This window comes from Impatiens glandulifera, chromosome 3 (assembly GCF_907164915.1).
Source record: "Impatiens glandulifera chromosome 3, dImpGla2.1, whole genome shotgun sequence".
NCBI lineage: Eukaryota > Viridiplantae > Streptophyta > Magnoliopsida > Ericales > Balsaminaceae > Impatiens > Impatiens glandulifera.
Genome location: NC_061864.1, coordinates 19499051 through 19515726, shown reverse-complemented (window position 1 = coordinate 19515726; position 16676 = coordinate 19499051). Strand labels below are relative to the sequence as shown.

Here is a 16676-nt window from a genome sequence, read left to right as displayed (position 1 = left end):
ATGACGGAGGAGATCTGATTGAACCCGGCGGAAGAGAGAGAAGAAGAAAACTTACCTGATTGACGGCGATTGATCAACGACGGTGACTTCAACTGACGGCGGCGACTTCAACTGATGCTTGCGGAGAATAAGAAACGGACCGCGAAAAAGAGAGAAGAAAGAGAGAAGGAAAAAAGAAAGCGACCAGGATGATTTTATTTCTAAGAATTTGTAACAGCATTAATGATACCGTTACAGATATACCTAAGTTTTTGTAACGGTAATATGACAAAACCGTTACAGATAAGAACCCTTTGAATCGTTTCTTTAAATGTGTTTTCTGTAACGGTTATATATTGATGTCGTTACAGATATACTTCAACTTTTGTAACTGTGATATGACAAAACCATTACAGATAAGCACCATTCGAATCGTTTCTTTAAATGCGTTTTCTGTAACGGTTATAGAATGATGTTGTTACAGATATACATCAGGTTTTGTAACGGTGATATGACAAAACCGTTACAAATATCTTAACTAAATAACGAAAAAGAGATTATCTATCTGTAACGGTGACTCTAATCTAAGTGTCGTTAAAGACATATTTAATCAGTAACGGCTGTATATAGCCGTTACAGATATATTTCTATCAGTAACGGTGAAATACTACCGTTACTGATAGGAATATATCTGTAACAGCTATATACAGCCGTTACTGAATTTCATTACTGAAAGCGCTTTTTCTCCTAGTGTAATGTTGTTAATGTATGTAATGATTCTTTTCGTCTGCTATTTGAAGCAAAAATGTCATCTATTTTGTTGTTATTATTCACCACCGCAAAATCTTAGATCATTCTTTACTCGATAAGTAGACATGGGGTGTTTAATTAAGTAATAGTCGTTCGAGAAATTTGGGTTTTAACAAGGTTTACTATAATAGTATATGTATACAATTGTTTGAGATTAACTATTTCTATGTGTTTTATTTTTTGAGTTTTATGAAGTTAATATGATTTATACTAATTTTGTAAAACAAAACAATAATGATGATAAGCATTATTAAATTAAAACCAATGAATATGAATTAATATCTATCTAATCATTAATGGTTCAATAATACATAAATTTGACAAGTTTAATTCAAATATCTGAACAATTGCAATTGATGATAACAATGAACAGATGATAACATCTAAAAAAAAATGAAGACAAGAATCGAATATACTTTTCAAACCCCCAGAAAAATATGCATGAATTATATAAAGAACAAACCATCCAACCAAACAAAACAAACAATCAATCTCAAATCGAAACTACTAATTTACTGAATTCGCGACCGAAGATTCCGCCACCGGCCCAGAATCAACTTCCCCGATGTGTTGTCGCTGCAAGCTAGACCGACATATATCCTCAATTTGTGCGGTCACCTCTGCAATCAATGGTCGTTTGTCAGTATACTTTGCAGCACAATCAATGGAAAGCTGCAGAAGCTTTACCATCTCTTCTTCAATATCTTCATGATACCTAAGAAGTTCTTGATCGAAAACCTCAGCCGTCAATTCCTCTCTAACCACGGATTGAACCCATCTCGGTAGATCCACTCCATCCTCATTCATTTAAACATGAGTTGGAGCTTTACCAGTCAATAATTCCAGCAACAATACAGCAAAACTATACGTGACGCACCATCGTGACGCAACCAACTTGAGAGCTCATCAACAGTCATATACGAATAGGGATGGCAACGGGTACCATACCCGTCGGGTAGTGAAGTACCCATCCCCGAACCCGATTTTCATTTTACTACCCGACCCCGACGGGTATATGTAATGTTATCCCCATCCCCGATTCAACGGGTACCCGATCCCCGACGGGTACCCCATTACCCGATTAAAAACTTAAAAATGGTAGAAGTTAAAGAAAAAGAAACATAATAACTGTAATAAATAATAAAATTATTAATAACGAAATGTTAAAAATATAAACAAAAACATTACTTAACTAAGTATTTATGTTATAGATCTTGAAAAAAAATAAAAACTTTGTTGTTTGTTGTTGTTAAAGTGAAGAAAAGTTAGAATAAATGTAAAAAAAAATATTGACTTATGTTGAAGATCTTTAAAGAAATAAGAACTTTGTTGTTGCTAAAGTGAAGAAAAGTTAGAATGAATGTTAAAAAATAAACAAAAACATTACTTACCTATGTATTTATGTTGAAGATCTTGAAAAAATAAGAACTTGGTTGTGCTAGAGTGAAAAAAATATAATGAATATTAAAAAAAAAGTTATAGATTGAATATGAAGAGTGTTGAGATTGAAATACATCTTGTTATTAAAAGATGATGAGGGGAATATAAAGAAATGATGTCTTGTTAGGGAATATAAATAAATAATGTTTGAGTGGAGTATGGATAAGAGCAAAATATTGATGATGATATTTGTAATAATGAGATATTTGAAATGTCATATTAAACTATAATAAAAAAAAAATTATTTTTCATATTAATATAATCGGGTATCGGGTATCGGGTTTGGGTTTCACACACTCCCCATCCCCGACCCCGTACCCGATCGGGTATCTTCTCTCATACCCCATGTCCGACCCCGACCCCATACCCGATTTAAAATACCCGAACCCGACTATCGGGTACCCACGGGTATTGGGCATACGGGTACCCATTGCCATCCCTATATACGAATCAACCAACCTACATTCAACGAATCAGGGCGAATCAATGACGTTCTATAAACGAAATAAACACAAACAATCATATTTAACGAAATCAACACAAAATATAAACGAATATAACGAATATAGTGGAAATTTTATCTTTGGCCGTCGTCGTTCGCCGTTAGAGCCGCAGTTCGCTGTTGGAAGTTCTTCGCCGCTCTACGCCATTGAATATAATGGAATTGTGCCTCTTCGATTTGTTCTTCGTCGATGAAAAAAAGAGAAAATTTTCTCCGCCATTAGGGTTTATGACAGAAAAGACATAGATGAGAGAGGAAATGAATCAAAAATGAATTTTTTTTTTATGATTTTATAAGATTTCGGTTGCGTCAAGCAACTGAAGTTGCGTTATGCAAGGGTATAATTGTCATTAAAAAAAATTGTCATCAGTATTATTTAATTTATGTCCTCACACATTTATGCTTATTATTGGGATCATTTACTCAAATTTCCCATTTGGCGGCTAAATGTGAATAATTCATAATTATTATTCTTATATATTTATATAAGTTAATTAATTAAAAAAATAATAATTGTGTATTACAGCTAAGCACCCATCCTTATATCCGATTGAACTTTTTAGAAGATAATGACCGTCAGATGTAAAATATCAACCGTCAGAATAATATATAGAGATTAGACGCGGATTGCTATCCTGAACCCCTAAAATTTTCAGAAATCCCGCACTTTTCATTATGTTTAAGTTATATATACTATCAATTTCATATAATCCATTATTTTTAACTATAACATTAATCATTATTTTGCAAAGTGTTTATCGGTTCAATTTTTAGGTTATTTGAGTTATAGGTTCTGTTTACAAGTTATTCGAGTTTTTTAGTTCTAGTTGTTCGAATATTTCTTTTTTTTAGTCAATTTAAAAATCGAACCGAATTTAAAAAAATTATAATAAAATTGAACTAATACGAATTTGATTTTATTCTAATCAAATTTATTTTTTAAATATATTATATAATAAATGAAATATAATTATTTATTATATGTAATAAATTATATAATATATTATCAAAATACATAATAAAAAATAAATTCGGTTTTTGATTTGGTTTCGAGTTGAAACCCAACTCGAAAATCATATAGAAATCGTATTTTAATTCGAACTGATTTAAAATTTGATTCGAAAATCAAAAATGAAATTCAAATTACGTTTATTCGAATTTGGTCGAATATTGATACAAATACAAGGTCTTGATATAAATAATTGTTCCCTTTACAAACAGCTTACCTTGTTTAGCATAAGTACTTAGGTCTACTGTCATCTCCTTTTCTAGAACTCAGTTTATAAAAACCGAAACCAAGCCCATGGACATAGAATTTGTAAAAAACACTAACTTTTTCTTCAGACGAAAACACATCCCATGTCGAGGTGCATCAAACAGTTGCAAATCACATTCATTTGATAGCCCATTTGAATGGTTTGTTCCTTGTGGTAGTTAGTTTTGGTTATAATTACATTCAAACAAATTATTTTATATAATCACAATAAATGACATTAAGTCTTAGCTCAAAAACATAAGTTACACAGATGATAGATATGTTAACCTAAATATAGGTAAAAATGAGTTATTTATCGCCAAATACATGTATTGAATGCAACTCGAACTCACTAGGATCCTATATAAAAATATATAGGTGAACTACTATCAACTCATTTCTCCATTTTATGTCTCCATACACCAGGTTCTAAAAGAAAATTAAATCATGTGACAACATAAAACATGTATGTCTCTTCTATCCGTCCCATTTAATGTTCATTAAAAAAAGCATTGAAATTGAGATCAGATGGGTCATCAATTTTCTCATTTCTCAAGTATTCATGCTTCCTCTTATATGTAATTCCATTTTTCCATGAGTCAATTTGAAAGAGGTTATGACATAATGGGCAATACTCTTTCGTGTCCAACCCTAATCTCCACAAACAAGAAATCCTTGATATGCACAAACAAGAAATCATTGTTCAATTCATAATAAAAAGGTTTTCGATATCTCAATAATCTTGTAAAAAAACCGGAAGCTATGGATCTACGGGCGCCAAGTGGAGGAACAGAAGAGATTGAACGAAAAATGCATTGGAAAATGAATGGGTTGGAGACTTGGAGTGATCATGAAGGTGTGGTGTATTGATCATGGGTGTAATATGGACTGATCATGTAATAGTCTTTAAATAAACAAGAAGTTGAATTACTAGTTGATCTAATTTTGGGTTCTACAAAAACCTAATTTTGATTGAGAAAGAATATATAATTGATAAAGTTAATAAAGATAGAAGGAAAATTATGTTTTCTATATATATATATATTACATCAACATTATTTATATACATTATATTCATTGAAAAATTAAAATAATAAATGACAACACTAATGATATATAATTGACAGACCCTTGGTGGTGTTGACGTTTCCTTGAAAACTTGAAAATGAATGAGATTTTATATTTTCTAGTCTCATAGTCTCATTGGAATATAAAAGGGCATCCTTATCTTTAATAGATAATAATTTAAAATAAATCATTCAATTCACATTAAAATAAAAATAAATAATATATATTTTCAATTAAATTATATTTTCGTGGTAGTCTACAGTTAAGAATGCTTTTAGATTGGGTTTTAAAAAAAATCTACGGGAAGAAAAAAGTAATCATCAATGATTTTGAAGAGATAGTGATTATTTTTGGTAAAAAACTTAATGGGTATTAATATATATGAATAAAATAAAAAAATAATAATTTAAAATAGAAAGTATTTTTAAGGTGGTATAAATTGATTTTTATATACCTTAATTTCGGTATAAAAAAATTCATACATTACCTTACCTTGATTTCGGTATACCTTAATTTCGGTACGGTATCGGTATTATATTTTTGATACCTAAAAAACATATTAAATTAAAAAAAATCAATTTCATCGTTAAGGTAGAGACATTTATAGAATAATATTTCAATATAATTATATTTTGATATTATTTAAAAATTATATTTTTATAATTAAATTAATATCAAATATATTTAATTATTTTCTTTTAAGTATTATATATATATATATATATATTTTAACTTATAAATATTATTTCGTTATATCTTGATATATCAAAATTTTAAAAATCTCATACATTTATCGTGTAAAGAATTTCGGTATCGGAATCATATCTTAATATTGATAATTTTTCCCACCCTACAATTCACATTAAAATAAAATAAAATAATATATATTTTCAATTAAATTATATTTTCGTGGTAGTCTACAATTAAAGGATTATTCGGTGAGGTTTTTTAAAAAAATATAGAGGGGAAAAAAATAATGATTGGTGATGATTTTGAGGAGGTGATGATTATTTTTGGTAAAAAAGATTTATTGATATATATGAATAAAATAAAAAATAATTATTTAAAATACAGAGTATTTTACTATTTTGATTAATAAAATGAGTGATTTAATTGTTGAGAAATAATTAATTGAAAATTTAATTTTTGTTGGGTTTTTCAAAATTCCCCAAAGAGAACTAGACCTAAGTTATAAATTATTTATTATAAAATCTGGCGGGCCCTAGGGCTAGGGGTGAGTCGGTATGATATACTTTAATGTTTTATACATACTTTACCGAAAATTTCGGTATGCAAAAAATACATACATTTACCTTACCTTGATTTCGGTATACATTGATTTCGATATACCTTTATTTCGTTATACAAAAAATTATACATTACCTTAATTTGATTTCGGTATATCTTACGATATCGGTATTATACCTTTGATATCTAAAAAATATATTAACTTAAAAAAAATCAATTTCACCGGTAAAGTAAAGATTGCATATATTAGAATAATATTTCAGTATAATTATATTTTGATATTATTCAAAAATTATATTTTTATAATTAAATTAATACAAAATTTATTTAATTATTTCCTTTTATATATATATATATATATATTATATTTTAATTTATAAATACTATTTCGGTATATCTCGATATACCAAAATTTTAAAAATCTCATACTTTTATCGTCTAAATAATTTCGTATCGGTATTATACCTTACCATTTTTTTGGTATACCTTAAAAATCGATATTTTTACGTATATTACGGTATTTTCAATATCCTTTTAATATTTTTAATTTTTCAACTCTATAAAAAGCAAAGAATTAAGGAAAAGAGAGAGACGGGAGACTAGCTGCCGACGGTGGAGGAGATACAAAAGCTGACTGCCGGAGTTTTCTCTATCTTTTTCACCAGGAGAACTTTCGACACCTCTTTCTCTTCAGGAACTCCCGAGCGCATTCCTCTTTAGGTTAGTTAGTTTTACTCTTGTGAGAATTATCAAGTGATAGATGATATCATGATATTTGTTAATCTATTATTGTGTGCTTCTTGTTTAAACTGACATTAGGGTTTTTGAGAACGTCTAACTGGACTATATTTGTTTCACATCACATGCATGATGGTGATGGAGATGGTGGATCATTCTTCGTCCAGTAGCAGCAGCAGCAGCCAGATTCTTTCGATTCCCGTTGATTTGGTAATGGATATTCTAAAGAGGTTATCAGTCAGAGATGTTCTTCGGTCCAGACCCGTCTGTAAGGAATGGAATTCTCTATTAAGAACTCCTAAGTTTATTTCTCTTCACTATAACCGTTCCTTACAGATGAGACAAGAAAACCCCGCGTCCTTCGTTTACCTTCGAACAATTCCATCTAGGCCTCCCTTTCAAGGTAGACCTCGTCGTACGTTTGATGCTAGGCCCAGGTGGGAGAGCATCACATTGACCTTTTTTAGCTTGGAGAAAACAACCACCAAACTAGTAGCAAAAGTGGACAAAGAAGAAGATATTTTGGCCATGTTATCATCATTATTGTTTCCATCCTGCTCCTGCTCCTGCCCAACACTGTCAGATATGTATATCGAAATGGTGTGTCCTCTTGATGGTTTGGTATGTTTTCTATGTGGATGTACAAAGCATATCATTATGTACAATCCAGCCACCAGAGAATCTCAAGTGTTACCTTCTCATCCTAATTTTTTTGTGGGGCGTACTTTGGGTGCTTGGTTCGAATCCAACATGGAACAACAATACAAAGTTTTTCGCCTAATTACTGATGATGATGACCACTGGTACAAGATCACTATATATGATTCTACTCTTAATAGTTGGAGAGTAAGTAGAATCATGTTTGGACAAGTAATTTCTGAATACGTCTTGTTATTGAATGGAGTTTTACACTTTCAAATATCTGATGGTACTGGTAAGGAAATGATTGTCACATTTGATGCAAGATTGGAAACGTTTGGACACTTTGAATTCCCATCATCTCATAACATGGGTATCAACTTCATCTTGTTGAACTTTAATGGGAATCTTGCCTACATGAATTCATATTTTAAAATGGAAGCTAATTATTACGATGATTTATGGGTGATGACTGAATATGGGGTAGAGCAATCTTGGACAAAGAAAACTCTTGGTCCTTTTGATTTTTCTGGTTATTGTATGAAAAATGGTTTTGGTACGCCATTAGCGTTTTGGAAAAACAAAAATGAACAGGACGAGTTGTTGATTCTAGCACGCAAGTATACATTGTCTTTCAACCTCGATACAATGGAGAGGACTGATTTGAATTTGTCACTCGTTGCTCATGGTAATTCAATTATTATACCGTATAATGTGGAGACTTTACTTTCTTTAAAATGATTATCTGAATATGTATATTTAGATTGAAACAAAATTTTATAGCTATTTAGTATTATAGACCATTAAATCAGGATAAAAAATAAAAGGAAATATGTTTTTGGTACATTCTCCTTTGTAATGAATCATTTATTTTACGCGTATAAATTTATATTTTGAGGTTATAAGTTATTTTTTGTGTTACGATGAGATTAAATACAATGTAATTTTATTTTTCAACTTATAGAGTAGCCATTTCTTTCTTTATAAAAGTCGTCAACATTACAATGCATATTCCTCCAAAATCAGTTGTGGCATTAATAATGTTTGTTGTGAACCCCTTCAGAGAATTTGGAAAGAATACAATGTGCCATTTATTTTTCTAGATTCCAAAAATACGCTCCACCACTCTAGTACCTACCTTATTGAGTAAACCAATTTCATGTCACGAAACAATGAATCTCACGCGGTAGGTTTGCAATTTATGGTGCACACCTCATTTTGGTCTATAGGTCAAACTTCATCCTAATATATAATTCATGATCACTAGACCATAATCACTGCATACCACACCCATGATCACTAGACCATACCTATTGTGAGGTAAGAAACGAAAGATCCGTGATTTCAAGTAGCATAAAAATGTGTAGCATTTTTTTTTATGATTTATTTAAATATCTATGCTAAATTAATAAAGGAAGTTGAATACTTTGATAACAAATAATAATAACAAAACCATTTTTGAAGTAAAAAACAAAACATAATTTAAATTGTTTCACAAAAATATTTTATTCTCAATCATTTTAATCATAATGTAAGGTATGTTTGTGGATCATTTACTTTTTTATCTTTCAATCTAATCTATAATCAAATTATTTGATTATACACAAATTGATTTTCATTATACTTGTGAAAATATATTTTTGATAATATAATGAATATTAATTCTAATCTATTTAAGTTCTTAAACGTTTTTAGATTACTTTGACCCACTATAACATGATAACACATAATGTGATATTTTATTTGGATGAAAATATCATTATTAAATTATTATTCCTAGTTTAATTTGGTGGCTGTGTGAATAAATCATAATTATTATTCTTATATATATATAAATAAATAAAAAAGGAAAAAGTAATTGTGGATTACAGCTAAGCATCGAATCCTTGTATCCGATTGAACTTTTGAGAAGATAATGACCGTCAGATGTAAAATATCAACTGTCAGAATAATATATAGAAATTTGACGCGGATCGCTATCCTTGCATCAAAATTTTCAGAAATTCCCGCTCTTTATTTTGTATAAATACATCCACCAATAATATATTTTTCATTCATTCTCTTCCTTATATTTTTCAATCTCTCTCAATTCTTCCTGTTATCTGAAATGGCTCGTACCAAGCAGACTGCTAGAAAATCGACCGGAGGAAAGGCGCCGAGAAAGCAATTGGCAACGAAAGCAGCAAGAAAATCTGCTCCGGCGACCGGAGGAGTTAAGAAGCCACACAGATTCAGACCTGGAACTGTTGCTCTTAGGGAGATCCGTAAGTATCAAAAGAGCACTGAACTTCTCATCCGCAAGCTTCCTTTTCAGAGACTTGTTCGTGAGATTGCACAGGATTTCAAAACTGATTTGAGATTTCAGAGCTCTGCTGTTGCTGCTCTTCAGGAAGCTGCTGAAGCTTATCTTGTAGGGTTGTTTGAGGATACTAATCTTTGCGCTATTCATGCTAAAAGGGTTACCATTATGCCTAAAGATATTCAGCTTGCTAGAAGAATTAGGGGAGAAAGAGCTTGATGAAGATGTTGTTTGTTTCTAGCTGTTTTATTTAGTGTTTCTGTAATATTGATCTTGTTGAAGAAATATAATTATGTTTTATGTTCAGATTCATTAATAAAACAACATGGGAATAACCTAATTTGGTATACAATGTAGTGTGATTTCATGAAACACATGTGGATTTAGGCTCCCCCACAGTATTGAATCAAGTCTATGTCATCAATCAAAAAGTCCATGTCACTTGTATCTAGCAAACCATTGTCAAAATGAAATGGACTGTTGAATCCACCAAATCCTAATGAAAGATTGTTCATCGGAGAATTATTCAAATTGTTCACATCAATTCTTATATCTTCTTCTCTGATGGAACTTTGATTATCAACTCCTCCAATCCAAGGTAGAGGATTATACTCCAATATTTCGTCCATTGGATGATGATGAAACCTAGGGTTTTCCTCCATTGGATGATTACAAATCAATGATCTGTCCTCATCCACGAACGTGGTAGTAGTAGCTGGAGGAGAAGGGTTTATAGAGAAATGATAAAGTTCTTGTGCCAATTCTTGGGATGGACTGGATGAGATTCTAGGTTTACTGGTTCGAGCTGGCTTCTGTCGCGGTTTCTTCCTTTCTTCTGAATTACTACTAGTATGACTGCTGCTTCCGTCTTCTTTAGATGAATCGTGATCATCGATACTAATTGCAGGCCTCTTCTTATCAGTACAACGCGTCTTAGCGATAGACAATTCCTCTTGACTCAAAACGCTTAACCATATAGAACTCTCTTTAGCACTCATCTTATCCTGTAAGCATTTTGATTGCCGGACATGTTTACGGATCTTATTGATATCCGGTGACATGTGCTTTATAACGGCAGTCAACACTCCAACCTTCCACATCTTTTTCAAATCGTGAGGTTTCTTATAAGGAGGAATTTGTCCTTTAATCAAACCTAGATTCAACCACCATTTCTCGTTTCCAATCGGCCACCACGGCGGTGGAATTCCTTTCTCCAATGGATATTTCCTCTGAGGCGGATTACAATGTTGCATTAATGAAGATAAGAGTGATCCTAAAGTAGCGTCCTGTAGATCTTGAAGAGAAATTTGAGCGTTTCTCTTCAGAATTCCATTGTCGTTTGCTTTTGAAAGACAATCGGCTTCGTATTTAGCTATTGCTGCTGGTCCGTTCCTATCGAACTTAACCTTTTCCTTCCACCAAGCTCTAATGTTGTCCGATGAACCGCCGACTGGTTTACCTTTATCAGGAATGATTCCGTAGACGAATCCTCGTGCTTTGCAGACTTCCATTAGCTTTAACATGTACTTCAATATTCCGTCCTGAGCTCTTGACATCTTCTTCCTCTGTGCTTGATCGGAACAAGGCCTGTTGCCGGCCTTCTGCTGCTGCTGTTGTTTGAGTGCTGCAAGCCTCTGTTTCTCCTTAATTCTCTTAAGCTTAACACGATCTCTCCACATTCGTCTCTCCAACTGATCGGATTCGATTTCTTCGTCACTTACGTCTTTCTCATCAGCTATATTCTCACATCTTATATCATCTAGTTCAATATCAGAGCTGCTGCTGTTGTAACCATATATATATATATATATGATGAATCGATCATTCAACAGTAATCACAAGTAAATGTTACATGCAAATTCGATTCGAGATTTTCAAATTCAACATGATTAGTAAACCTAGAAACTGTATATAAAATTATGAATCAAACACGAAAGAAGAAGAAGAAATGAATTAAATCTTACCTGATATGATCAGCTACAATATCTTCTAACACTATCATGTTTTCCGATAACGTGACTGTTGAATATCAAACGATTCAACAACCGCAGAGAGAAGAAGAAAGAAGAAGGGAGAAATCTCTCGTTGAGAATTGATGAAGATGATTGAGAGTCCACGAAGAAAAGTCAATTTATTTGTTTATAAACAGCAGATGGAGAAAGAGAGAGAGAAAACCGTTTCTTAAATCGTTTATTACAATATTCTTTTTTATTATTTTAATAAAACAAGCCATAAAATAAAATTATTATTATTATTTTTAAATTACAAATATATTTTATCTCTTAGTTATGATTTTATTTAAATAATATAATTAGTCTAATATATATTTTAATTAATTAAAAAATATCTAACTTCTTTTAAATATTTTTTTGTATTTTCTAAAAATACATTGTAAAAAAACTAATAGAGAAGTTGATAAAAACAAAGAGTTAATTAATTATGTTTAAAACATTGCAATCAGGTGTGAGCATCGATTCCTAAGAAAAATCGAAATATTATTATTATTATTATACTGATTTGTTAATGCCTGCATATTGCCACTAGAGAGAAAAGTGTTTCCCAATACAATGTACATGCATTGAATCTGGACATATTGTTTAAAATGTTTTTGGCCTTGGGACTCCCCCCTATGACTCTGGATGATGTGGTTGTCTTTTATTTTATTGTTTATTCATATATATATATATATACTTATAAGAAAAACATGACAAATTTACATGATCCCATAGCCATCAATTAACAAAAACAAAACAAATTTACATGTACTACTAACACAGACAAACAAGTCACCCTCACCCTAGAACTGGATTCTAGATTTCTTTTATGTAAAATCTGTTAAAAGCAGCATATTCTCAAAAACACAATAGATCTATCTATCTAGCAAGTGGACTGTCATGTGAAAATTTATCAAATTCAAAGTTACATCAAGATTACAGTGTTTCTAAAACAATCAAACCAAACCAAAATGCCCTCGTTAAAAACCAAACATTATTCAGAGAAACAGATGCTAACAGCATCAAGATTTAAGATTATTTCATAATAATAATAAACATCTTTTACCTCTAAAAAGTCAGTTCTAATGACCCTTTGGAATGTTGAGGTCTTTGAAAACAGGGCTATCAACACCCACTCCCATTGCATTCAAACCATTGTCAACATAGATAACTGCTCCGGTTATTGCAGACGATAACGGTGAAGCCAAAAATGCAGCAGTATTCCCCACTTCCTCTGCAATAATCGTAATCATAATTTAAATGCTGAGCCAAATCGCAGATTAACAACAAAGGAGAGAGGAGGGTCCCTCACTACTTACCAGCCGATAGTTCTTTCTGAAGTGGTGCATTGGCCATCGAGTAGTCGATCATTGTATCTATGAAGCCTATTGCTTTTGCAGCCCGACTTCTCAAAGGTCCTGAGATCAGACCAAACAAAACAAGAACAAAGAAACCTACATCAAACAAGAACAAAAGAAACTGGAAATATATAATAGAAAATGTAAATTACCAGCTGATATAGTATTTACTCTAATCTTGTGTTTTCTTCCTGCCTCAAAAGCAAGTACCTGAAGAATGGACCGACCAATAATGAGAAGGCAGCATATATAGAATAGTAATATTTCAGCATATATGTATAATTGACAATAAGCTCACTTTAGTATCACTCTCCAAGCCAGCTTTTGCCGAACTCATCCCTCCACCATAACTGCGAACAAAAGTTCTACAATTATTAAAGATATCCTCCTTTGATATGCATCGGGATTCTAATGTGGAAAAATCTACATTTTGTTATGTTTGTCAAAAATCACACCATAATCTGGATAACAAATAAACGATCTTATACCAAACAAATAAGAAAAAACACTTTCCATGCAATCATGATAATGAACAAATAAAGAATACATTCATACCCAGGGATGATCCTTTCAGAAGCAATATATGTGAGAGAAATTGATGATCCACCTGCAATAAGAATATGAACATTTGTTAGAAAGAAAAAAAGGAAGAAGAAGATGGGATAACAAGATATTGGATTGAGAAACATGCCTGGATTCATAATTGGAACAAAATGTCTTAGCAAGGAAACATAGGAATAACTTGATGCAGATATTGCTGCAAGATACCCTTTCCTGGATGTCTCAAGTAGAGGTTTAGTTACCTAAATAACAGTGAGAGATTTCTCCATTAAATATTATTATTAGCTCATTTGGAAGCAGTTCTCAACAGAAACTACTTCAAAGTAAGTAAATAAACAGGTGGTGGGTGGGATTAGTCATTTACTTCTGGCCCATTTGCGAGTGAGTGTACAAGGATGTCAATGCTTCCAAAATCTTCCTTCACAGATTCAGCAACTTCCTGATATATACAGGAAGGAACAAACAAATAAGAAAAGAAATCACAAAGGACTGACTGAACTGTCCATTAGTCCTAGAGGCTAGAATTTTAACTCTCGTGAATACAAATACATACCTGAACAGTCCACTTACTTGATCCTGCATAACGCTTGTTCGTTTTTATCTGAAAATAGCTACATCGTATTAATACAACTCACAAAAACTAAAGAAATATTCAGTTTATCATCAAACAGAAGCATAGACAGCTGAGTTACATCTTCAGGTACATCGTCAAGAGTGTCAAAGACGGCATCAAGGGGATATACTTTGGTAATTTCCATCAGCGAACCATCAGGCAACCTGAATCATTTTATATGTTCTATTAGCATTTGTCATTCATCATACCATTCCAATTTCCCAAAGCATAATATAAAAATCAAAATTCTCACACTCGAGACTCATCAAATTTCCCTCGACGAAAGCTAGTTTCAAAAATATTCAGAGCCTGCATAGAAGTTTCTCAGAGTAAGTAATCAAAATGAAAAATAAAAACAGTGGTAAAAAAGAGATTGAAAATTTCAACTTACAGGCACCCAAGTCCCAACAAGGATTTCAGCACCAGCAGCAGCTAAAGATTTTGCAATAGCCCATCCATAGCCATTGTCATCTGCTACTCCAGCAATAAAGGCCCTTTTACCTGGGAAGAACATACACTTTTCAGTTGTTAAATTTATGTAAGCTGGATTAAGTCATGGATAGGAGCAGCAAAATGCACATATACCATTATTGATTATACCAATAAGGAACAAATAAAAATACGATTTGACCATGCTTATCAATAAGCAATGGTATGACATATAAAGATCACATAGAAGAACATCAGTAAGCTCCAGCCCTGTTTATGGTACAATGATTCCACACTTGCTTGATTGCAGAATAATCTAATGAATCATAGCTTTATCCTTTAGGACAAACACATGCAGGCAAATTCACATAGATTAAGTGATGAAAGGAATTCTAACCTCTTAGATCAAGCGATAAGCCTGATGATACAGGCTTGCTTTCGCTAGATTCAGACATAGCCTTAGTTGAAAACTGTTCGTGTTTTGCTTGATGCAAAGGGAGACTTCGCCAAAAGCTTTGAACAGATGAAACATGACAAGTGCTGGCAAGATTTCTATATTGCGCTCTATTAGAACTAGCGCCTACAGTTGTCACACTAGCCTTGAATGTTTTGCGAGTGCATGACCTAGCAACAACAGGAATTTGAAGACCGCTAGCAGCAGTTGTTGCCATAGCTAACATGCAAATTTTCGGACGAGAAGATAAAAAAGATCTGCAGAATTTGTTGTGAATATCATATAAATTAATCATTATCAGAGAAAACAATCGCAATTGATAGAAACGAACATGAAGTTTGACAATGCAAAGAGATATCAACTTCAGTGGCTCATTTTAGGCATGAAATACATAGATTAAACCGCCAAAAACTATCAGTGATACTAAGATCTAACTATACAGATAGTAAATTTGGGAAAAAGAAAGAGATGGAATGGAATGTAACCTGAGTGAAGCAATGCACGCCAATGTGGATGGAATTTGCCCTAACAGATTTAGTGTGAGAAATGAGAGATTGCTTCTCTCACTAGATGATGGCGGAGGGTTTTAGGAAAGGGGTGTGAACTGTGAAGTTCAGTGCATTTTAGTGACAACTGTCTCAATGAAAGAAGCAATTAATTATGAACAGGGGAAATATTACGTGGGCCAATCATTAAATTCATATGGGCTTCCTTATCGGGCTTTTCTAAAAAAAATTCTTCTTTTGTTACAAATATATAAGTGTTTTTTTTTTCAGAGATTGATAAAAATCTGTGTTACACAATTTAATATTTTCATTACTTTTTTATATTTTAAAATTATTATAATTGGATATAATATCATGTTTAAAAAATATCTATTATCTAACCAAATGAAACCAACTAAATAAAATTATGTACAGATTCGTAAACATTCAAATTATAATATAAGAGAAATGATTAAGGATAAAATTTGAAAGAATAATTTTTTTTCTCTATCCTTATCTTTTATGCCAGTAATATGTATTGACACATCATTCTCTCACTAATTTTCTCTCGCAAATTCTTTTTTTTATCAAGTTAGGGGACTCCAAAGTGAGTTCATAATAATGAGTGAGAAAAAAAAATAAATTAAATAATCCAATAAAATAATAGTGACTCCAAGGACGACGGGTATATTTGAGTTTTATAATAATAAGTGATATATAAAAATAAATCGAGAAAATCAATTAGTGGCAACAAAAATGGTCCTTAAAAAAAAAAAAAGAAGATACCTTAAAAATGCCTCCAAA

The 16676-nt window shown here is 31.9% G+C and overlaps 4 protein-coding genes across 5 annotated transcripts; 2 read left to right on the top strand and 2 right to left on the bottom strand.

The window, feature by feature from the left end:
• Positions 1–7178: 7178 nt before the first annotated feature.
• LOC124929938 (F-box/kelch-repeat protein At3g06240-like) lies at positions 7179–8420 on the top strand. The gene has a single exon (XM_047470317.1). The coding sequence runs from the start codon at positions 7179–7181 to the stop codon at positions 8418–8420; it is 1242 nt and encodes a 413-aa protein (XP_047326273.1).
• Positions 8421–9746: 1326 nt separating this feature from the next.
• On the top strand, positions 9747–10284 carry LOC124929139 (histone H3.2). The gene has a single exon (XM_047469420.1). The coding sequence runs from the start codon at positions 9787–9789 to the stop codon at positions 10195–10197; it is 411 nt and encodes a 136-aa protein (XP_047325376.1). The 5' UTR covers positions 9747–9786; the 3' UTR covers positions 10198–10284.
• Positions 10285–10330: 46 nt separating this feature from the next.
• Positions 10331–11984, bottom strand: LOC124929138 (ETHYLENE INSENSITIVE 3-like 3 protein). 2 transcript variants are annotated; one of them, XM_047469418.1, is made up of 2 exons: positions 11943–11984; positions 10331–11760 (listed from the first exon to the last, which is right to left on the bottom strand). In XM_047469418.1, the coding sequence occupies exons 1-2, from the start codon at positions 11978–11980 to the stop codon at positions 10362–10364; spliced, it is 1437 nt and encodes a 478-aa protein (XP_047325374.1). In that variant the 5' UTR covers positions 11981–11984; the 3' UTR covers positions 10331–10361. The 2 variants fall into 2 exon arrangements, with proteins under 2 accessions (XP_047325374.1, XP_047325375.1); XM_047469419.1 differs by having other exon boundaries at positions 10331–11757.
• An 868-nt stretch (positions 11985–12852) lies between these two features.
• LOC124929166 (enoyl-[acyl-carrier-protein] reductase [NADH], chloroplastic-like) lies at positions 12853–16008 on the bottom strand. The gene is made up of 13 exons (XM_047469458.1): positions 15873–16008; positions 15331–15644; positions 14896–15005; positions 14758–14813; positions 14584–14668; positions 14445–14492; positions 14256–14330; positions 14022–14133; positions 13886–13937; positions 13629–13680; positions 13483–13540; positions 13292–13390; positions 12853–13206 (listed from the first exon to the last, which is right to left on the bottom strand). Exons 2-13 carry the CDS (start codon positions 15611–15613, stop codon positions 13055–13057), a joined length of 1182 nt encoding a protein of 393 aa, XP_047325414.1. The 5' UTR covers positions 15614–15644; positions 15873–16008; the 3' UTR covers positions 12853–13054.
• Between the last annotated feature and the right edge of the window lie 668 nt (positions 16009–16676).

Excerpts from the sequence above, each read along its gene's own strand:
- LOC124929938 (XM_047470317.1), top strand. The coding sequence starts at position 7,179 with ATGGAGATGGTGGATCATTCTTCGTCCAGTAGCAGCAGCAGCAGCCAG.
- LOC124929139 (XM_047469420.1), top strand. The coding sequence starts at position 9,787 with ATGGCTCGTACCAAGCAGACTGCTAGAAAATCGACCGGAGGAAAGGCG.
- LOC124929138 (XM_047469418.1), bottom strand. The coding sequence starts at position 11,980 with ATGATAGTGTTAGAAGATATTGTAGCTGATCATATCAG. Across the intron at positions 11,761-11,942 it reads ATTGTAGCTGATCATATCAG|CAGCAGCTCTGATATTGAAC; the intron begins GTAAGATTTAAT and ends TGGTTACAACAG.
- LOC124929166 (XM_047469458.1), bottom strand. The coding sequence starts at position 15,613 with ATGTTAGCTATGGCAACAACTGCTGCTAGCGGTCTTCAAATTCCTGTT. Across the intron at positions 13,681-13,885 it reads TCTGAAAGGATCATCCCTGG|TTATGGTGGAGGGATGAGTT; the intron begins GTATGAATGTAT and ends TTTTGTTCGCAG. Across the intron at positions 13,391-13,482 it reads AGTAAATACTATATCAGCTG|GACCTTTGAGAAGTCGGGCT; the intron begins GTAATTTACATT and ends GTCTGATCTCAG.